At 37.8% G+C, this 23,126-nt stretch overlaps 1 protein-coding gene across 2 annotated transcripts in view; it reads left to right on the forward strand.

The window, feature by feature from the left end:
* The window catches only part of mrc2 (mannose receptor, C type 2), a 35,851-nt gene extending 13,542 nt beyond the window's left edge, over positions 1 to 22,309 (forward strand). The window contains exons 3-28 of one of the 2 annotated variants that reach the window (XM_052552868.1): positions 21 to 194; positions 355 to 519; positions 701 to 814; positions 1,726 to 1,869; positions 2,150 to 2,341; positions 2,559 to 2,713; positions 3,448 to 3,552; positions 5,856 to 5,971; positions 6,087 to 6,235; positions 6,363 to 6,577; positions 8,511 to 8,653; positions 8,907 to 8,994; positions 10,510 to 10,672; positions 10,790 to 10,953; positions 11,410 to 11,578; positions 11,760 to 11,902; positions 12,461 to 12,575; positions 12,776 to 12,933; positions 13,910 to 14,018; positions 14,113 to 14,351; positions 14,429 to 14,594; positions 15,212 to 15,361; positions 15,495 to 15,614; positions 15,709 to 15,888; positions 17,987 to 18,013; positions 19,177 to 22,309. In XM_052552868.1, the coding sequence (XP_052408828.1) occupies positions 21 to 194; positions 355 to 519; positions 701 to 814; positions 1,726 to 1,869; positions 2,150 to 2,341; positions 2,559 to 2,713; positions 3,448 to 3,552; positions 5,856 to 5,971; positions 6,087 to 6,235; positions 6,363 to 6,577; positions 8,511 to 8,653; positions 8,907 to 8,994; positions 10,510 to 10,672; positions 10,790 to 10,953; positions 11,410 to 11,578; positions 11,760 to 11,902; positions 12,461 to 12,575; positions 12,776 to 12,933; positions 13,910 to 14,018; positions 14,113 to 14,351; positions 14,429 to 14,594; positions 15,212 to 15,361; positions 15,495 to 15,614; positions 15,709 to 15,888; positions 17,987 to 18,013; positions 19,177 to 19,397 (3,884 nt within the window). In that variant the 3' untranslated portion in view covers positions 19,398 to 22,309. Of the gene's footprint in view, positions 1 to 20; positions 195 to 354; positions 520 to 700; positions 815 to 1,725; positions 1,870 to 2,149; positions 2,342 to 2,558; positions 2,714 to 3,447; positions 3,553 to 5,855; positions 5,972 to 6,086; positions 6,236 to 6,362; positions 6,578 to 8,510; positions 8,654 to 8,906; positions 8,995 to 10,509; positions 10,673 to 10,789; positions 10,954 to 11,409; positions 11,579 to 11,759; positions 11,903 to 12,460; positions 12,576 to 12,775; positions 12,934 to 13,909; positions 14,019 to 14,112; positions 14,352 to 14,428; positions 14,595 to 15,211; positions 15,362 to 15,494; positions 15,615 to 15,708; positions 15,889 to 17,983; positions 18,014 to 19,176 lie in introns of both variants that reach the window. The other variant, XM_052552867.1, reaches the window with a different exon arrangement.
* Positions 22,310 to 23,126: the final 817 nt, after the last annotated feature.

A 23,126-nucleotide genomic window follows, 5' to 3' on the forward strand; every position in this document is an offset into this window, starting at 1 on the left:
CTGTCTGTTCTTCTCCATAGAAATCTACACCATCCAAGGAAACTCTCACAGCAGCCCATGCTACTTCCCCTTCCTGTACGATGGCCAGTGGTTCCACAGTTGCACCAGCGTGGGCAGGGAGGATGGCTTTCACTGGTGTGCCACTACTCATGATTACGGAAAAGACCAGCGCTGGGGCTTCTGCCCAGTGAAGAGTGAGTTGATCCAGCTGATGCTCCTCACGTCACTCATAGAGCTGTGACCTGTTAAATTCAAAACGTTCTTTCACCGTCTGGAAGCTGGAATGTGAGACTACTGTACATCATAGAGCACACCTTCCAGCTCACTAAAATGCATCTCTCTCTCTTTCCAAAGGTACCAACTGTGAGACGTTTTGGGACATAAACCCTTTGATGGATAACTGTTACCAGTTTAACTTTCAGGCCACGCTGTCCTGGAGTGAAGCACGGACCAGCTGCCAACAGCAGGGAGCGGACCTGCTCAGCATCACTAAAGTAGAGGAACAAATCTTTATCAACGGTGAGAGATGGACGGATATAAACATGGTTGTATTCATTACATTAAAAATGATTTGTTTGTTTTTTTTGCAAAGGAATTAAAATTATTCTGGGAAATGGAGAACAAACAAGGCAGAAATTGCTGCTCTCGTTTTTGTTTAAAACTCCTTGGAATGTGTTTATGAAGTGTGTTCGTACTGTAGGGTTGCTAACTGGCTACAGCTCCACCCTGTGGATGGGCCTGAATGATTTAGATCTCAATGGAGGCTGGCAGTGGGCTGACTCCGCCCCTCTCAAATATCTAAACTGGGAAACAGGTGAGGCCACACCCCTTACAGCCCCACTCTCATATAACCACACCCACTTGGGCATTGAATCTGTGTACTGCATATTATAAAAATTCGAAAAAGATTTGAAAACTTAAGCCACTTTATAAACTTTAGCTAACTTTACGCTTCAGCTATTGAGAGGTGAATAATTAATTCAGGGGAATTGGAGCATTCTGCAGTCAATATTTTCGTAGAATGACAGCTGTTTAAGTTAAGTTTTATGTGTCTTTTAGCTCTTCATAATTTCTTCTCACGTACAGCAATTAAATTATTTCAGCTGAATTAATGTCCTGCCTTTTTTTCATTAAGTCATGTCCATTTATTTATTTATAACACTACAGTTCAAAAGTTTTGGTTCATTAAGATTCTTTTTAGAAGACGTTAATACTTTTAATCAGAAAACATAAATTAAATTGCTAAAAAGTCCCACAAGATTTCTTAGAGTTGTCCTGAAATCACGATTTAAAAAAATATTAAGCAGCAAAGCTGTTTTCAACAAAAGTAGGAGATCTTGATCATGAAATCAGCATATCAGAACGGTTTTTGAAGGATCATGTGACACTGAAGATTTTAGATCACAGGCATAAATAGCATTTTCAGATATTGTTTTCAATATTTGTTTTACTGTTTTTGTGAACAGTAGTGAATTTATATGTTTATTTATTTACTTATTTATTCATTTGTTTATTTTGCATTATTAGCCCTCTGATTATGGCCAGTGATCAAACAATAAACCAGTAATGACTAGCTGACAGATTGTTTTCTTACATATAAAACACTATTTTACATTAAGACTTTTTCAACAACAAAAGAATTCAGCTGTCAGTGTTCTTAGAGCTCATTTGCATAAGGAAGGATGTATTTTTATCTGATTTATCTCACGGATGTGTGTGTTGTAGAAATGCCAAGCTATGACGAGGAGGAAAACTGTGGAGTGATCAGTACCGATGCTCAAGGTCGCTGGTACAACCGGGACTGTTCAGTGGCTCTGTCTTACATTTGCAAGAAACGACCCAATGCCACACTTGACCCCTTCACCACAGGTATGTGTGCAGTGTGTGCGCACATTCTTGGCTTGTGGTACACATATAAATGTACAGAGCAATGCTACCACTGCTTACACGTATACTTTAAATGATTAAATATGCCTTGATTTATTTCAGAGGTAAACCTTGTCTGGCCCAGCCATGCAATTTAAGTATCTTGCCCCAAAATTGCATGTTTTCCAGCAAGCCGAGAAGTTTTTAGCTTGTAGATTCTGCTGATGTACCTGAAAGTCTGGTTCGTTCTTGAGGATCTGACCTGTGTCTGTGTGTGAAACAGACTCCTGGGCAGATGATGGCCGGTATCAGTGTGATGTAGGCTGGCAAAACTTCCAGGCGGGCTGCTATAGGCTGACCTCAGACAACCTGGACTGGAGCTCCGCCCAGAAAATGTGTCAAAAGATGGAGGCTAACCTCGTTAGCATCCACACCCTCCCAGAGCTTGAATTCATCACTAAGCATATGAAGAAAGGTATACACGTGCAAAAAATGTAGAGAAACATGTGCTTTATAATTACTTTTGTCTTTCCAGGAAAACCAGAAACTGCTTTTTTTATTATTTTTGTCTGGAGCATAAACCTATTCAGTTTTAGAAATAACACAATTTGCCGATGGGTTAAAAGTTATCTCAGTGGCAACAAGTCTTAATATTTTATATCATTTGGCAAAATCTCTGCAATGTCTTTTAGATATAGAGGAGTTATGGATTGGCCTACATGATACAGCTATGCAGATGAACTTTGAATGGACCGATCGCACTCCAGTCATCTTCACTTACTGGCACCCATTTGAACCCAACAATTTTCGAAATGTAAATGAGGATTGTGTTACCATCTGGGGGCCTGTGAGTATATATAAATACATATGCATATATATATATATATATATATATTTAGAAAGACAGAGAGAGAGAGAGAGAGAGAGAGAGAGAGAGAGTTTACCAAATATTTATATTAGAAATAAATGATTTTCTTTTACACTTTCTATTCATCAAAGAATCCTGAAATGAAAGTATCAGGCTTTCTGCAGAAATGTTAAGCACCACAACTGTTTTCAACATTGATAGTAATAAGACATTTTTCTTGAGTATCAAATCATATTAGAATGATTTCTGAAGGATCATGTGACACTGAAGACTGGAGGAATGATGCTGAACATACAGCTTTACCAAAATTACACTTTAAATGCTAATGATATTGTACACTATTAATGTTTTTTAAATAAAGCACAGACTTAAAATAAGCATAAGTGATTTAGCATAGTCGAACCCCAAACTTTAGTGTAGAACGAGCTTGTCAAGAAAATATTGAAAAAAAAAAAAAATAATCATGGCAAAAGTATAATTTTAAGGTGAGATACCAAGACATGTTTGTGAGGATTGAGTTAAAGGTACAGTGAGTTAATTCCAGGAATGTTTTGTAGCAAACCTTATCCCTTTTCAGCTGTCAGAATGATGTTAATGGATATGAATCTGCTTTGCTTTATACTTGTAATTAAGACAGTGATCCTAAAAGTCTAAATTTATGGCAGCTTCATAATGATAACCCCTCATTATACAGTATGTGTGTGTGTTTGTAGGAGGGCCGCTGGAACGATAGCCCATGTAATTACTCGCTGCCCTCGATCTGTAAGAAAACAGCACAGAAGTCTGACGACCGGATAGAGGACCACGGCTGCAAGCGGGTAAATCACTCTGGGTTTTTCACTCGGTTGCCTTTCTCCTTCTGTTTCTCATTCATCTTTTTTCATTAGTTTTAATCCTCTAATGAGCCTTTCTTGTTTTGTTCTCTGCAGCTCCTGCAGTTTTCTGTTTGTTACTTCTGTTTAGCTGGATTTCTCCCCCTACATACTTTCTGTTGCTCTCTTTCTCTCGGCATAAAGACTCTATTCACAGTCTCCGCTGTGTCATGCTGTTAAAACTCCAGATGTGGTCAGTAGACCCAGACCTGCCACAAGCATACAGTAAACAGAGGAGCCTGACTCACACACGCTAGTCTTCATAACTCATAACTGTTTGCTAACCGAGGACAAAAAGTTTGAGGTCATGGACCAAGCAAGCACACAGAAACAACATATGCATACATTGGCCACCTTTCTTTCTCATTGCCTTACGTCTGTCATCCCTCCACACGATTCATCCAGATCTACAGCAGCTCTACACCAAACCGTCTTTGTTTGAAATGAGTGTTGTTGTTGTTACCTTGCTGTGACCCTGGTGATAGGCATCTGTTAAATAAGAGCTGTGACCCTGGATTCCATCGCCTAGGTCAGAGGTCAGAGGTTACTAGTGGATACCCTAAAGCTTTAAAACAGTATGCTTGACTAAGTTACTTTTTTTCCCTGTCTCCCTTATGCAAAGCCAGGGTGCTTTGGGTTTCCAGATGTTGCTGTTTGGTTGTAAAGGTGTTCTGATTTTTGATTTTAGGAGTTCTAATGTTGTAGCATGTTGATTTTGTGTGCTGGGTGGATGCTGTGTGGTGTTTTGCTTCAGAGATAAGATTAATGCAGGTCTATGTGGTTTTTCCCCCCTGTGTATTATCGACCACCAGCCAAAATAAAAAGTTAAGTCCGATAGCTTAAAGAAGCAATAGCAAACGTTTCTTCCATACAATTTGATAAGTTATGTGTCTAAACTGAATATTTAGGGTTGGGGGGGAGGGGTTATTTTAATCAAATGAGAGTAAATATAGTGAAAGAATAAATAGTAAAAGTAATACATGCCTCATCAACTTCATACAAGTTATTTAATATTACTTCTTTTAATTTTTCTTCTTCACAATGTTCTGTCAGTAAGATTTTTAATACTTTTAAGTTAATAATTCTATTCAGCAAGTAGCACAATACTGATGAAGAAAAATCTTGAGCATATTAGCAAGATTTCTGAAAGAAGACCGGAGTAATGATGCTGAAAATGTACCTTTATTATCACAGGAATAAACTGCATTTTAAAATATATTCAAATAGAAAACTGTTGTTTTAAATTGTAATATTACTTCAAAATATTACAGTTTTCACTGTATTTTTGATCAAATAAATACAGACTTAGTGAGAATAAAATCTCCTTTCAAGAACATGAAACAAATCTCACTTTCAAACGGTGATGTAGATAGAATGAGCTTAATCTAAAACTAAAGATAATAATGACAAAAATACAATTTTATGTAAATAGCCAGACATGTTCTTAAGAGGTTTTGTGTCAGTGTTCAATGTTAATGCAGAGTGGATTTATTTTTTTCATCAGATTTTATCCCTGTAGAACTTTCAGAATCATGTTAAAAACCTTTGAACAATACTGTATGTGCATTGCATATTATTATTAATTTCCCCCAATTTACAATATTTTTTAAGGCATTAACACTATTCTTTTGCTGCATTGTAGCCCTTTCTGCAAATGAAAATCTAGTTTTAACAACTGAATCTTCTTTTTTTGGAACAGGCTGCTAAATTTGGAGTCATTGTGAGTTTATCTGTCAGACAATGAGAGAACACATCTGACTCTCTGTAATGTCTTGAACAGTAGAGCAGACAGCTGGCAGACAGGTCAAGTTACTGCCTCTTGCCTAGTGCTGACGTGTAATTTAGAAACATTCCTTCAAATGTGTGTGTCCATGTGTGAACGCATGCAAGTGTGTGCATGTTTTGTGCCTGTGGATTTAATTGTTGTGCCATTGGTCTTATTCATATAGTTTATACATATAGGGTAACTACTGACAGAACCAGTTTTTAGACCAGTATAAATTCTAGTCCACATTGATTTATGCTGGTGTTCATGCATTTAATAAGAAAACAAATGCAAACAAATTTCCAGATGCTTTACAGTTGTCACTGTACATTTAACATTTAGCAAACAAAATTATATATATATATATATATATATATGTTGATCTGTTCAAAACCATTTACCAATGCATTATTTTTCCGGCAAGAATAACAGAATGCATTATAACACAGCACACTTTCTCTTTCCCTCTGGTGGATCTCCTCAGGGTTGGAGATGGCACAGTCCTTCCTGCTTCAAGGTTGGGGAAGAATCTCTCACCTTTAATGATGCGAAAGGAATGTGCGCTAGCAACAATGCCACGCTCGTCATTATTAATAACAGGTACCGGACACGAGCCTGGCAACATCCACTGGATTTGTATTCAGCTTGTAATGCTCTTTGCTGGAATCGATGAATTATGAAGTAACTTACGAGGTGCATATGTGCGTGTTTCCAGGTTTGAGCAGGCCTTTGTGAGCAGCCTGGTGTTTGGCCGATCGGCCGATCAGTTCTGGCTCGGCTTGTATAATGAGAACAGCACCGGCACGTTCCGCTGGATAACGGGAGAGGAGCTCACATACACCAACTGGAACAGAGACCAGCCAGGTACAGAAACCACGTGTGCCATGTGTGCTCCTGAATAATTCACTTCTGTTTATCATTCCCTTCATCATTTGGTGCTAAGCTATAACATGCCGAGGATGAACCTGCCTTTTGTCTTGTGGTGTTGCAGCACAGATAAAGGGGGGTTGTGTGGTGATGGTGGCGGGGCAGGCCATGGGTCTGTGGGAGGTCAAGGACTGTGCCAGTGTCCGCTCCAAATACATATGCAAACAGAATCAGGACTCTCTCATCCCCAGCCCCCCTGTTCCTCATCCCACACCCTCCCTAACCGGATCATGCCCATCGGGATGGAAAAGCACCAATAAGTTCCGCTACTGCTACAAGGTGTGCCATTCAAAATTGAAATGCTTTCTAAATTCAAAATTGAGTTGAATTTGCAGAACTGTAACTTTAAATGTAAGAAAGATTCTTGCAATTTAAATATAGTTGTATATATATATACTTACATAGAGCGATAAATTCTATACTATATAACAAATATTAACTGGTTGATTGCTTCTATCATTGCAAAATGTAAACTATATTATCACCAAGCTCTAATCTGCTATAAAAATTAACAACATGACTTTCTGTATTAACAATTGAAACATTATAATTGAACATAGTGGAAAACTCACCTATAGACTCATATATTATATTAAAGAGCCAGTAAGATGAAAATTCTAAGCTTCCTATCATTGTTTATAAGTCCTGTACATTAGGTTTAAATCCATCCAAGGTTAAAAAACATTGTCATTTTGTCAAAATATCATTTTAAAATTACCTCAATTCTCAGAGATCCCGAAACGGTTTGTGCAAAGCTGTTCAAAAGATTCAGTTTCCTTAAACCCCACCTTTCGGTAGCATACTGTGTTCTGATTGGTAAACTGACATAGTTTTGAATGGTTGTTCGCACACACCTCCACGTTAAACTATGCGTTAGCATCTGTTTGGGGTGAATTATCTCTTATTCCTCTCACCGCGAAGCAAACAGTAAAATAAAAAACTTGAACAGTCTCGCTGCTTTTGTCTTCTGTGTGTGTGTATTCAAGCCGCGCGCTTCAGTTTGAATCTGAATAGCGCGTTCAGCGCGGGGGCGTCGGCGTTCAAGCTTTCTATAGATATCTCTCTCATGTATCTTCGTTGAGTATTCACGGAGTTACACTTCATTTCAATGACGTGTTTGTACATGACGATCAGCACAAACAAAGGCTGCAGACAGCACACATACTGATAAGACGCTCGGGAGAAAACAGACACATAACTTCATAATCATACTTCGCGTTGTGATTCGGAGATGCTTATTGGTTTAAATAAAGTTGGTAATGAACCCTCTTTTATGGCCAAACGCTTTGAAAATCCCGCTGTATTCACCGAGATTAGAAAAGCAGTCATCAGTGAAATGTTGTGAACACAACAAGGATTTGTTGTTACCTGTAATACAGGTAATTTTTGTTTGATTTCCCATTTGTGTGGCTCTTTAAGTAACATTCATCTTCTAAAACTGGTCAAGGAAAACATTCATTTTCCCAGATGGCTCTAGTTTAAAAGTTCTGCTCAAAACCTTGCAAACCCCTTGCAGAATCTATGAAAATATTAATAATTTAAACAAAATGAGAAGGATCAGAAAAAAAATGCATTTTATTTTTTTATTTAGTACTTTCATGGATAAGCTACTTCACATACCAGATGTTTACATATAGTCCAAAAAACTAAATAATTGCTGAATTTATTGAACAATTACACCGTTCAAATGTTTACATACCTTTGATTCTTAATACTTCATACCTAGATGTTTTATGATGGCTGTTCATGAGAAAAATCCTCCAGCTCCTGCACATTCTTTGGTTTTCCAGCATCTTCTGCATATTTGACTCCTTTCCAGCTGTGGCTGGAAATTTTGGGATCCATCTTTTTTACAAATGCTGCAAACATTCACTGATAGTGATATTCAAGGAAGCAAATGATGCATTAAAACATTTTTTTTTCTTTGATGGCTGTATACATTGTTTTTGACGGTAATTACATTTTACAAATCAGGGAATAAAAAGTCGTAATGAATGACTGCAGATTTATCACAAAATTAATAACCACAAAAGTTTTTACTTCCGAGTTACAATTCGGTAAATTCTTCTTCTGCTTATTCCATTACAAATCCAGTTTAGCGTCCTGTGAGTGTGTCCATTCAAATTCACATTCACACACAGTCCTTGTGTGGGGTCTGTGTGTTTGTTTGTATTGGGGTGTGTGTGGTCCGCTCATTGCTGTGCTTTTGTAGGTTTTTCATGCAGGTGCACTGGAGAAGAGACTCACTTGGATTCAGGCTCACAAGTTCTGCCAGAAACATGGAGCTCAGCTCGCCAGCTTCAGCACGCCAGAGGAAGAGACCTTCGTCTTCCAGATCCTCCATGAGGCCTTCGGGTTAGTGTCTTAAATCCAGTCCTAAAGCAACACTGTGTGTGCTTGCAATGTATGGGGCCTTGATTTGTGTGAGAATGAATACAATTTCCTTTATTCATCAGTTTTTACACTCAAGTACCCCTAGTCATAATATTTTGAGGTTATGTTTGTTAAGTGTAAGATAAGTTATGACTTGTTTCGAATGCATCATGGGGGCTTGTTGAAAGTATAGTAGTGTCTAACTACTCTTCCGTCTGATTGGCTGTGTGGACAGGGAGGCGGAGGATCATGAGCAGCACTGGCTGTGGATCGGAATTTCCCGCAGGAATAGTGACAGTTGGACATGGAGTGATGGATCAGCTGTGAGTTCTTTAAATACTCTTCTTCTTAATTGTAGTTCATTATACTAGAGCAGTGTGTATAGGTATATTCTAATAACATTGATGGCTATTTTAATAATCATTCATGATGATCAATCATATCCAGTATGATTGAAGAGGAGAACATTTCTGAACTTTATCCACGGGGTTAAAGGTGCTGTAGGGAACTTTTTAAAAAAATATATTTTTTACATATTTATTAAACCTGTCATTATGTCCTGACCGTAGAATATGAGACAGATAATCTGTGAAAAAATCAAGCTCCTCTGGCTCCTCCCAGTGGTCCTATTGCCATTTGCAGAAACTCCATCGCTCCCGGTAAAAAACAACCAATCAGAGCTGCGGTCCGTAACTTTGTTTGTGTTCAAAATGTAGAAAAATGTATATAATAAGCGAGTACACCATGAATCCATTTTCCAAACCGTGTTTTTAGCTTGTCCTGAATCACTAGAGTTCACCTATAATAAGTGTTTATATTCGGACTATTTTAGATTGCTTCGTGGATACCGCGGCGGAGTAACCCAGTACCTTTGTGATTCTTCATAGACATAAACAGAGAGAAGTAGTTCCGGCTACGATGTTCTTCCGCAAGACGCAAGCAGTTCTGTTTATTAACCGCTAGAGCGTCAAAAGTTCCCTACCGCAGCTTTAAGGGCATATATAAGACAAAACATGTTGGAAAACACTCTAGTAGACAACTGAAGAGCAGATGTTGTTAATCTTTTTGACTCCAAGGCCCCCATATTAATATTACTTAAGATACAAAACATATTTTAATCTATGGGCAGTCCTAGTATAGTTATTATAGTTATATTTACAGTATCGAAATAAAAAACAACAACTATAATAATTGTAATTAAAATAATTACATTTCAGGGTTCCAAAACTTTTAGGAGCTGTAATGCATTTATTAAAAATATTCAGTATGTTAAAAATCTATATTTTAGAGCTTATAAAATTACAAAAATGCCTATTGAGTTTATTTTTATGAATTTTTCAGGTCTAGAACTATTAAAATCAAGATTATATATATATATATATATATATATATATATATATATATATATATATATATATATATATATATATATATATATATATATTCAGGTTCTTTCCAAGACCATGAGAATTCTGGTTTTTCAAAGATAATAACAACGTTTTTTGAAGGGGTAAATCAAGATTTTAAAGATCATGATGAACATTTTTATTGATAACATTTTCAAAGTTTTATTGCTTGTTTTGTCTAATTTTAAATCATTGTAAGTAATCTTGAGGGCACTTTGTAAGTATGCTGATGCCCCCTAGTGGTCCCTGGCCCCTGGTAGAGAATCATTGCCATAAAATCACCCACCCACCCCCACAAAAACCTTTCACTACTACCGAAAATATCAGAGTAACATGGTGTTGTTTTCTGCTTCCATTTCTTTTATATTGTACCTACATAGTAGCTTTTGATTAGCGATTCTAACATATAAAGTGTTTTTTTTTCTCTTCCAGGTGTCCTATCAAAACTTTGGCAGGGGGAATTATGGGTCTGCTGAGTGTGGAGCAGCTAACATGGCTGACACCAACTGGCTGGTATCACACTGCGAGTCTGAGCTGGACTGGATCTGCAAAATACCGAAAGGGAAGGTGGAAGAGGAGCCTGAGAGCCATGAAGGTCTGTCGCGGTGCACTTTAATATTATCAAAAGAAAAAGCTTCACAAGTTTGTTTGTGAGCGGAGTATGATTTTAAATCTCAGTATGTGACATTATTATACATTTGTGTGTGTGTAGACACCGGTTTAGAGTGGGTCGATTTTGAGGAGGCCCAGTATAAAATGTTTGAACATCGCTCCACGTGGGACCAGGCTCAGAGGATCTGCTCCTGGTTCGAAGCCTCCCTGGTCTCCATGCACTCTCCTAAGGAGAATCAGTTTTTGGTTAGCACATTACGCAAGGTAAACACACAACCACACACTGTCCTCTAGTCTATGAGGTATGCTTATGACATTATATTAACAACAGTGAAAGGATCAGTTCACCCATAAATGTAAGATACAAAAGCTGTGGTGGTACCTTTTTTAAAGGAACACTTTTGTGCCTTATTTACCACTAAATTATGCATATTAGAACCTTAAAGGTAAATATTAATTCTTAAGGGGAAATATTAGTACCTAAAATGTACAAATGACTACATTTTGAAAGGGTACCACAACAGTGACAGATTTTGTACCTTTACCTCTGAGAGTGTATAGGTATCATAAAAGTATCATTTTGTGTGTTACTCAAGATAGAATGTAATGGAAATTTCATTTTGGGATGAATATTTAGCATAAAGAGGTTTATCTAAGACTAAATGCTGTTTGAAATGTGTTTGCAATACTAACCAAGAACTGCGTGTTTAATGTGTCCAGATGTCCCGCAAAGAAAATGACCTGTGGTGGATTGGCTTGCACAGTCTTAAGAACGATGGGAGATTAAGGTGGTCTGATCATTCGGTGCTCAATTATGTGTCCTGGGGACTAGGACAGCCTCGGCCAATCAGCAAAGAGTCCAAATGTGTCCAAATCTCCGCCTCAAAAGGTTTGGTACCTTTTACACACATACAGGATCAGAAAGTATGTCATCTTCACCTTGAATTTGACATTCACTGCACATTTTATATAAACATAAAAAAGGAGTGCACAGATTTAAGTTATTTTGGGGAATGATATGTGTGACTGAACAGCAGTGAGTTCGGTGAATTACCTCAATGTTCTCTCAGGTGACTGGTCAGACCAGAAGTGTCACGTCGATCTGCCATATGTGTGTAAGAGGGTGAATGTGACGGGCACCATCCCTCCCACACCCGCTCATCCTCTCATACCTGCCGGCTGTCCTCAGGGCTGGAGTCCTTTTCTACACAAGGTGAAAACTCACTCCCACAGACCGTCTGCTTTTATACATTATTACACTACACCTACACCACTATAAAGTTTTTCTTCTCCCCATTTGCTTTGTAGTTATTTCAGTTAAATTTAGTTTTGCTCATTATTTGAACCATTTTGGATCATTTCTTTTTTTATATACCATATATAACCTTTATACTTTTTGTAAGAAATGAAAGATTACATTGACTTAAAGTAAATGCAGGTGTTTATCTTTCAAAACCTACCTAAAATAATTGTGTAACAGTCTCACATTTCACATTTGTCATAATTCTATGTGAAATGGGAAATTCATTGAGAAATAGTCAGGAATGGATTAGATCTTGAAAAGTTACCTGTATTTGACAGATTTTTGGAGGGATTGTAAAAATCGGATTGCTTTGTAACAGCAGCCAAAAAGGAAAATTCGTCTTCTTGTGATGAAGCAAGATATTACATTCTGATTACTTTTTTTTTTTTTCATTTTGAATGGAAGAAAGTAGAGATGTGGCAGAAGTTATTATTTTGAAAATGACTTTCTTCCCCCTCGTTCTAACAGTGTTATAAGGTGTTCGGAGAAGAGCTGTCGAGTCGCAGCACTTGGGAATCTGCCTCCAAGACGTGTCTGACACAAAGAGCCACGCTAGTGACAGTGCCAAACCACAGAGTTCAGGGTAAATCAAAACCACACACACACACACACCACAAAAGTGAAGCTAGGTTACATTAAATTGATAGTTCACACACAAAACAATTACAAAAAAAGTGAAAGTGTAAGAACTTTAATGAATATTGGGACTGACATGCCCCAATGTCACTGACGCTCACAGTCCTCAATTTGTTTTGTGTAGCATTATTTTCTTTCTCTCTTCAGCGTTCCTTGTGACTCTGCTGCCCAACAGTAGTTTCCATGTGTGGGTGGGGCTTAATTCAGAATCACAGGCTCAGTTCAAGTGGTTTGAACCTGGGTTCCTTAGCTATACTAACTGGGCCCCTGGAGAACCAGTGGACAACAGACAAATGAAAAGCCCGGTATCTATCTATCTGTCTATCTGTCTATCTGTCTGTCTGTCTGTATTTCTGTCTGTCTGTCTGTATTTCTGTCTGTCTGTCTATCTGTCTGTCTGTATTTCTGTCTGTCTGTCTGTATTTCTGTCTGTCTGTCTGTATTTCTCTCTGTCTGTCTGTATTTCTGTCTGTCTGTCTGTCTATCTGTCTGTCTGTATTTCTGTCTGTTTGTCTGTCTGTCTGTCTGTCTGTCTGTCTGTCTGTATTTCTGTCTGTTTGTCTGTCTGTCTGTCTGTCTGTCTGTCTGTCTGTATTTCTGTTTGTCTGTCTGTATTTCTGTCTATCTGTCTGTCTGTATTTCTGTCTGTCTGTCTGTATTTCTGTTTGTCTGTCTGTCTGTCTGTCTGTCTGCCTGTCTGTCTATATGTCTGTTTGTATTTCTGTCTGTCTGTCTATCTGTCTGTCTGTATTTCTGTCTGTCTGTATTTCTGTCTGTCTGTATTTCTGTCTATCTGTCTGTCTGTATTTCTGTCTGTCTGTCTGTATTTCTGTTTGTCTGTCTGTCTGTCTGTCTGTCTGCCTGTCTGTCTATATGTCTGTTTGTATTTCTGTCTGTCTGTCTATCTGTCTGTCTGTATTTCTGTCTGTCTGTATTTCTGTCTGTCTGCCTATCTGTCTGTCTGTATTTCTGTCTGTCTGTCTGTCTATCTGTCTATCTATCTGTCTGTCTATCTGTCTGTCTGTATTTCTGTCTGTCTGTCTATCTGTCTGTCTGTATTTCTTTCTGTCTGTCTGTATTTCTGTCTGTCTGTCTGCATTTCTGTCTATCTGTCTGTCTATCTGTCTGTCTGTCTGTCTGCCTGTCTGTCTGTATTTCTATCTGTCTGTCTGTCTGTCTGTCTGTATTTCTGTCTGTTTGTCCGTCTGTATTTCTGTCTGTCTGTCTGTCTGTCGGTCTGCATGTCTGTCCATCTCTCTGAGTATATGTGTGTCCCATCAGGGTAACTGCATAGTGCTTCTTCATGGTAGTCCTCCCCGGATGATGGGCATGTGGGCGTCTCGCAGGTGTGATGCAGAGAAACACGGCTTCATCTGTATGAAGGAGAAAGGTAGAGGAAAATCTTAAATTCACATGCTCACACAAATATAAATTGTACTATATACCCTGAACCTCTAAAATATCCTGTGTGCATGTGATTCCAGACCCTACCTTGCCCCCTGCCGTGGACCCTCTTCCCCCAATAATAGATGGCACGTTAGAATTTGCTGGCGTGCAGTACCGGGTCTTGCAGAAGCCTCTGGACTGGTACACAGCTGTGCAGGTGTGTGAATCCGTCAACGGATCGCTGGCAATGGTGCGGGATCCTCAGCAGCACGCCTACCTCACACTCCTCCTCAGCTCGCTCCACAAACCCGCCTGGATCGGGCTACACAACGACGGGGTGAGACATTGTGTGCGACTCATGTGTCTCCTACTCTGACACCTCAGAGCATCAGCAAAAGCTTCTTGTATTTCCAGGCTCGGAGCTACACGTGGTTGGGAGAAGAGGAGCTCACATTCAGTGACTGGCAGGATAAAGAGCCTAATCAAATGTATGGATGTGGTCACATGACCATTGAAGGCCAGTGGACTGTGGCTGCTTGTAATACAAAATTAAATGCTGCCATCTGTGAAATTAACACCGGTAAGAATGTGTAAAATATGCTTCTGAATACTTTCATAATACTAGTATTAATATTTCTTTGCATTGCAATTCCAATTCCATTTATATTCATGTAATTTAAATTAGATATAAATATATTTAATATATAAACAATATATTTTTCTTAATATATACATGCATGTGTGTGTATTTACATATACATACTTAATATACACGGATGCGATTAATCATTGCCCAACACTAATTTTAAATAATAGCTTGCAAAATTTAGTGCATACCAGATTTATTTTAGAATTATTTCTATACTATTTATAGCATTATTAAACATTATTATAAAATTTTTATGTTTTTGTAAGTTCTCATTTTTAGTCTTTTTTTTAAATCTTCATATTTATATTTCAACTCACTTAACTTACCAAAACTGATTTTTAATAGTTTTAGTTTACAATAACAGCAATGGTGTATACTATACATTATTTCTGTTATTGTATACTAAAACATACAGTGCAGTATGCTAGTTTTCCATTTTAGATGTAACCTGTGTGTATTCGGATCCCTCTGCTGTGTTTCCTTTTTTTCTTGCACAGATTTTGCAGTTGTGTTCTAATAGCCTTTTGCTTGTTGTGTTTTTGTGTCAGAGAGAAGGATAGACCACAAGTGGATGTATCCAGGGCTTTGTCCACATCCTGTAGGTAACTGGTCCTGGGTTCCTTTCAGAAATCAATGCTACTCGTTCATCCTCCACGAGCTACAGTTTAAACATGAGGCCATACGCATGTGTAACAAAGGTAACGTCTACATGTGGGGAAAAAAAAACAACAAAATCAGCACAGGAACATATTACACACTATCTTGACATGTAATATGTCAAAATGTATATTACACACAATAACTGAAGTAATCCTGTTTTTCCTTTCTCAGTGGGAGCTAAGCTTTTGTCAATACTAGATGAAAACGAGAACAGTTTTGTATGGGAGCATATGCAGAGTTTTCAACAACAGGCCCACGGCGCTTGGCTTGGAATGATCTTTAACACCAAAGGCAAGAATTTTAATGAACAACACTTGTTTCCTTTTTTGACCTGCAGTTCAGATCTCCTTTATCTAGACCTGTGTGTATGTGTTCGATTCCAAAGAAGGCAGTCTGGAGTGGTCAGACAGTCAAGTAGTGGACTACAGTAACTGGGAGCAGCAGGACGCTAATCTGAGCATGCTGTCCGCCAACAGCTGCTTCTGGGTCCAGAGCAACACGGGCCTCTGGAAGCCGGGGTCCTGCAAAAACCGCACACATGGAGTCATCTGTAAACGACCACGGGGTATGGGGCGGCACATACATACAGGAACATATGATATATTTCTATATACAACTGGGCTATCTCATCCAGACTTTGCAAAGAGGTTGTTATTAAAGGATGAAGCAATACAAACTAACCCATAGCTCATGTTTAAGTATATTTAATACATATATATTAAAATGAAAAATTACAAGAATCTAAATAAATTAAATAAAATAAATAAAGTAAGTGATAGATAATATTAAAATTACTGTTTTGCATAGAAGAAGTCTCAAAGGCACAGCAATAAATATCACTGTACTGTTGGTGGTCAGTAAGCAGGTGAAAAATAGCCATGGTCATCAGGGCCGTGCACAGACCTTTTGAGGGGCATGTGCTGAAACTGAAAAAGGGCACCCCCCCCCTTTTTATATCAAGATTATTTAGTAAGCCTGCATAAAAGGAAGAAATGGTCACATCTTCATGACAAATTCAATAACACAAAATAATAGTCTCAAAAGCTTTAGATTTATTCACGATTAATAACAACCATAATAATAATATTAGATAATTAGATAATATAGATAAACAGGGTTTTAAGGGCTTCTTCAAACCTAATACAACAGCAACCTTCTGTGACCCATGTATCTGGCAAAAATTATATGATACTGTGGTGGACCAGGGATGTTGGTCTCTTGAAGGTCTCTTATTCACTACACTTTCCCTAAAATAAGCCAACAATGAAAAAATAAATAAAAATAGTGTGAAAAGTACAGTTGCTGTGAAAAGCATTTCTGAAGGATCACGTGACACTGAAGAGTACTGAACTGGAGTAATGATGCTGAAAATTCAGCTTTGATCACAAAAATAAAATCACATTTTAAAATATATTCAAATAGAAAACAGTTACTATTTAAAATTGTAAAAATATTACACAATATTACTGATTTTGCTGTATTTTGGATCAAATAAATGAAGCCTTGGAATGAATCATGAATTACATTCTGCATAATAAAATATAAAGATTTCAGTGATCTTCTGTAATTTTTTTTTTAGTTACTACTACATTACTGTAGTAAAACCGTGTTTTACAACATTTTATACAGAGAGTATACAGAGAGTATATCATAACATGATTAGCCTAAATGTTAATAAATTAAGTCTATCAGCAATCATGAATCAAAGAAGAAATTTCTTAGAAATATATGTTATCTAGGTGACGAGGATCGCTCGTCGCTTTGTGTAAGTTCCAGTGCGAAACAGCGGGGGGCGCACCTGTTATGATTTCCCAACTGTAAAAACAAATTATGTTGTTGTATTACTTATCAATATATAGTTTTTGACCAGCGAATGTGTGCAAATGTGCTTTTTTTTTCTGTCCGTCATTAAAACGGCGACGGCGCCTGCCGCTGCCGGCATCACATTACATTTTCATCTAGGTTACAAACTGAGCGCTCAGTTTTTCCTGTGGTAAAATGCATTTGGCCAAATTAGCATTTTATAAAAGATGAAATGCAACTGTATGCACAGGCTATTTAAGTGTTGGCTATATCTTGGCTATGACTATAGATGGCAAATGCTAGCCCTCTCTCTCAGGCGACGTCCCACATGTCTCAGTCAGTGAGTCAGTCAGACATCAAATAAATAAAATATGAGCCTTTATAGACAGTGTTTAGTAGTACTTATTCAAACAACAATATATTTATTTACCCTTCGCAAAACTTTGTTCAGCTCAGCTGTTGTCTACTGTGCGGCTTCTGTGGAACTTCAGTTGATTCGATGAATATGGGGGGGCGGAGTTATCAGCTTACTGACAGCTTGAAGATCGAATAAGATTTACACAAGCTCGTTTTAATAACTTTAATTTGGTAAAACAGACAGACAGGCGCAAAGGGTGACCAATAGCATTGATTAAAAAAAAAAAACACCACCAAAAAAAGGGCACTTCGGAGTGTAAGGGCAAAAAGGGCATGTGCTCTGCACAGGTTGAGCCCTACCTGTGCACGTGCCTGATGGTCATGATGAGAAATAGCCAAAAAACCTTGGTTAAGTTGACCTCAGGGGGGAAAAAAATTATAATATACAGTATAATAATTCACATTTTTAACCCAATTTTCCTCTTCCTCTTCTTTTTCAGTAGGAGCCACAGCAGAGCCTGTAGTTCATTGTAAGTTCTATTCATTTTTTAACCAAATTTTTTAATTTTTTCTAAAATGAACATTATTTTGTGTATTTGGTGTAATGAAATGTGTTTATGCGGTTTAAGGTTCAAAACACATTATTTTTCACATGATGTAGATTATTGTTGCTTCTTTATGCAACGCCTTTCTGAAACACTTTGATTTTTACAACGCTCATCGTTCTGAAAAGTGAAGTGTGCTCTGATTGGCCAGCTATCCAGTACGTTGTGATTGGCCAATTTCTCAAGCGTGTGACGGAATTGTTATGCCCCTTAACATACTGTGATGTCATGTGTCCTGGCGCAACAAGATAAAACCAATAAAACCCATTACAAACGAGAAATTTGTAGCATCAAGTGGGGAAATAATTACTGATTATAATGACTTATACTGTCTTTTTATGTGTTGCGTTGCATATCGTGCTGCGTAAACATAAAACCATGTCTGCATTTGAGATTGGAGAAGCAAAAAAAAAAAAAACGTTACTCTACACTGCTCAAAACTCACGTTTGAATCATCAGTGGAAAACTCTTTATATATGAAAACAGCTGTAAGTCAGAAGCGCCAGACTGTCCTTGCGAAGTTTGAACTGCCTCACTTTACAGAAACAGACAACGGTGTTGTAGGCTACTTTCACAAGAAACAGTTCTCATCCTCCGCATTGCGCTGCACACATCTGAATATTTGGGTTGAACTGTTCCAGAACAGTGTTGTTAATACAACTTAACAACTGATTTCTAGTTGTGTCCACTTTTGGAAGACCAAACAAAGTAGCTTCGCTTTCACAATGAAACACAGTGTCTCCACGACATGGCGGCAGCAACAGCCAGAATAAAAGTTACGCCTTCTTTCTTTGCCTGAACATTTGGGCGGCATTATGCAAATCTTCCCACACGGTGACATTGACATGTGGGGGTGTGTTAGAACGAGCAGTTTTATGTAGGCTTGGTTTACTCTTAACTTTTATAAAGAATATCTCTTTGGATTTGTGACTTCAGTCTTTGCCGCTTTACAGATCTTCTTTATGCACCAAGAGCTTGTAACACTCCAAAGAGAAAGGGAAAATTGAAATATTATGACCTCTTTAAATGAATGCCCATGAAGTTGTTTTTAATGTTTTGTTTGAATATTTCTTTTCTCTTTCTTCCAGCCAAGGTCGACCATCTTCATGTATTGATTCAGGTCCTGGTTGCAGCCCTCGTTCTGATTGCTCTGGTGGTGGGAGGGATTTATCTGTACCGTAGGCGGAGCTTCGGCTCCATGGGGGCCTATGAGAGCGCTCGGTACAGCCGCACTAACTCCGCCCCCTCCGAAGAAGCTGAAAAAAACATTCTCGTTTCAGACATGGAGTTAAACGAACAAGGCGAATAATGCTGGATATGTTCGAAACACCGTGGAAATCAAATCTGCCATGGCAGCAACTCACTGAGAGAATTTACGTTTAAAATGAGCTGCGGTTTTGTTTTTTGTGTTTGTTTTTTCCAGAGACATTGAGAGAGCTGTGTAGAGCGCAGCAGATGATCCACCAAAATAAACAGAGACAAAACTCCATCAAATCCATCTAAGCCTGTCAACCAATCAAATTCCACCATCTCAGAGGAGCTGTTTTGATTGGCTAGTGTGGAAGATTCTTTTTTGTTTGTCTTTATCCGGTTTTGGAAATCAAGTTTATATGCATATTTTTTTCATGTCCTTTATGTCATAGTTATTCTTTAGTGCCAAAAGGGAACCCCCCCCCCCCCCCAAAAAAAAAATGAAAACAATTACATTGACTTGAACTTCCATTAAACTTCCAGACTATGAGAGCGCACATCACACAAACTTCAAGGTAACACCACAACAGTATTTCTTTTTTTCAGACTGTGACTTTTAAAGTTATTTGTTGTGACTTTTTTGTTGCTGTTTTTTTTTTTTTTTTTTTTTTGTATTATTTGTGCAGCTTATTTTGATGTTCTCTGGGTCCGAATCCCGGTCCCCCCCATGAATCAATCTGAAAACGATAATCATAATAATTACACATCAGATGAAACGATGGTATGTTTGAAGTTCAGTGGTGTGGAACCAAAAAAAGAAAAAAGAAAAAAAGCGCTGCGGACAGAAATAGACAGATGAAAGTGCATGAGAATGAGCCTGTCACAAGCACCGCAGTATCTTTCTTTCTCTCTAATCCCACACTGGCACAGAGCTGCCCAACAGGAAGTTTGAGCTCACTGTAATGGTTTGCTTGATCTCAGCCGCTATGATGAGCTCATGTAAAAGCTGAATCCAAACAGTACAGGGAATGAAACTTTAACTTTGTTCTTTTATCTCTACTTAGTCTTTCTTTTCAACTCTTAACTTTACCCCATTTTCTTGCCTTCCTTTTTTCCCCTTCGGCTCTTGGCAAGGCCTCGAGGTGAAACGGTGCTGTGGCCAGCTGTGGAATGTCGAGTCAGCAAGTGGAGCAGATCTGGAATCAATCAGGACACTGGAGAGAGAGCGAGAGAATAGTGAAAGATGAATGGGTTTTTCAGAAAGGGTTAAGGGAGGAGAAGGAGGCGGGACGTGCAAGAGAAAGGGACGTTAGGTGAGCAGGAGTTAGGGGAAGCGCTGGCGACTGAGAGGGGAGTTACGTTCCTGCTCTCTGCTGGAGATTTGCACAAACAGCTTAACTATGAGCCATTTTAGTGCTGAGGATAATTTGGCCAAAGAAATCAAGTCTAAATGTTGTTGCTAATGTTTCCAGTTGTATAGATTGTTGCCGTTACATTCTTTCTTACATGTATTTCTCAAGGTTTAAAGGAATAACATGGGATTTGTATATTGCCTTAAAGGGATAGTTCACTCAAAAATGAAAATTTGTTTTACACTGATCTCATCCTCAGGCCATCCGAGATGTAGATGAATATCGGGACAGATTTGGAGAAATTTAGTTGTAAATCACTTGTTCACTAATGGATCCTCTGCAGTGAATGGGTGCCATCAGAATGAGAGTCCAAACAGCTGATGAAAACAAAACAATAATTCACACATCTCCTGTCCATATTTAACACCGTGTGAACAGCAAAGGAGGCATGTTTGAAAGAAACAAGGCCTTTTTAAAGCAATATTATGGATAGCGTACGTAAGTCGAAAGCAACATTTGAAGTTAAAAGCATCTTGATGAATTTGTTTCTTACAAACGCAGTTTTTCACTTCACAAGAGATAACCTGATGGACTGGAGTCATGTGAATTATTGTGATGTTTTTCTCAGCTGTTTGGACTCTCATTCTGACGGCACCCTTTCACTGCAGAGTATCTACTGGTGAGCTAAACTGCTCATTTAAAAGATACATTTCTCCAAATCTGTGGTGATGAAGAAACAATCTCATCTACATCTCGATGGCCTGAGGATGAGTAGATTTTCAGCAAATTTTCATTTTGGGGTGAAAAGTAAGCAGTGCTTGCCAGTGCAAAACTCATCACAGTGATGACAGGGTTTGTCGATTGTTGCTAGGATGTTGTTATGTGGTAACTATGATTTTTAATGCATTTCTATGCCATCGCTTATTCAAAAGAGCTCAACTCCAAGTTCCTATGATAGTCTGATTTAAGTGTAATATCTAGGTTCAAGAGTTTGTTCAGATAAGTATGGGGAATAATATTAGTAATTCTTGTTTTAGCAAACACCACTAATAATCCGTAACCAGTGCTTCCATATATCCATACTAACTTTACTCGCAAGCCTTTGTTTTTAGAGAGCTAGGTGGCACCAGTCCAGCACTTATAGACTATTCTTCACTTTAAACTTTCTTGCTCACTGTTAAAACATCGTTTTTGCTTAGCATTTCTGTTATATCTATGACAATAGATTTGTATGAAACTGCCTTTAATATCGTTTTAAGGAATGACATGACCGTGCGGTTATTATAAGCAGAAGTATAGCGTAATATGCAGTAGGCCTACAACATCAGCCGGTCGTTTCTCAACTCTGAAATGAAACGTTTGACCTTATATAAAGCATCAGATTATGTGATTTCACCACATACATAGCCTATGGTATCACACACAGCCATCAGGACATTTCACAGGCGAAATCATTTTTAAGATTTGTGAAACAGTTTGTGTGAGTGGTTCAGATTGAATTAGTCCTCAACAAATAGAGAATGGGAAACACTTTTAATGACTGAATGATAGAAAAACAATGAATCACCCTTCAGTCCCTGTGAAGACAATGACAAATGTTCATTTTTATGTTTGTTTGTTTCGAGTATTTTGTTTTATGAAGTTACTATAAAAAATAAAGAATATGTTTGCTATGTGACTGCTAGAAAAAAAGTGTGTCTTGACAGTATACAGAGATGCATTGCAGTGATTCTGAAAATCCTTGAAATGATCTTTTGAAACTTCACGTGAAAGCTTGTGGAATGAGAATGTCCAAATCCGTTTGAGCAATTGCACGAAACAGTTTGAGTCGCTAGGGGGCAGAGTTTGCTTTTAAATATTCTTATCATAATGAAGGACTGGATGAAAATGCTTCGAGTTTTCGTCAGGGGTTATGATTATTATTCAAGATGGACTGAAAGAAAATGTGTAAATATACACTGCCTTTCAAAGGTTTGTAGGTAGTAAGAATTTTTTTTTTTTTGAAAATAAATGAATACTTTTATTCAGGAAGGACGTATTCAATTAACCGAAAACTGAAAGACATAAGATCTGACAAAAGATTTTCATTTCAAATAGATGCTGTTCTTTTGCTGTTCTGTGTTGTTCTTGGGGAAACAGAACAACTGTGTTTCGCATTGATAATAATAATAAATGTTTCCTAAGCATCAAACAGGCTAATGAAAAATGATTTCTGAAGGATCACGTGACTCTGAAGACTGGAGTAATGACGCTGAAAATACAGCTTTGCGTCACAGGAATAAATCACATTTTAAAATATATTTAAATAGAAAAAAAGAAACTTAAATGTAATAATATTATATATATTTATTTTATAAGTATCTAGATATATATTATGTGCATATTTAATATTCTAAAAAGTTATTTTAAATGGTAATATTATATATATTTATATTATATTATTAAAGTTTTAAATGAAGTACCTAGGTATATATTAAGTGCATATTTAATATTCT

This window comes from Carassius gibelio, chromosome B3 (assembly GCF_023724105.1).
Source record: "Carassius gibelio isolate Cgi1373 ecotype wild population from Czech Republic chromosome B3, carGib1.2-hapl.c, whole genome shotgun sequence".
Taxonomy (NCBI): Eukaryota; Metazoa; Chordata; class Actinopteri; order Cypriniformes; family Cyprinidae; genus Carassius; species Carassius gibelio.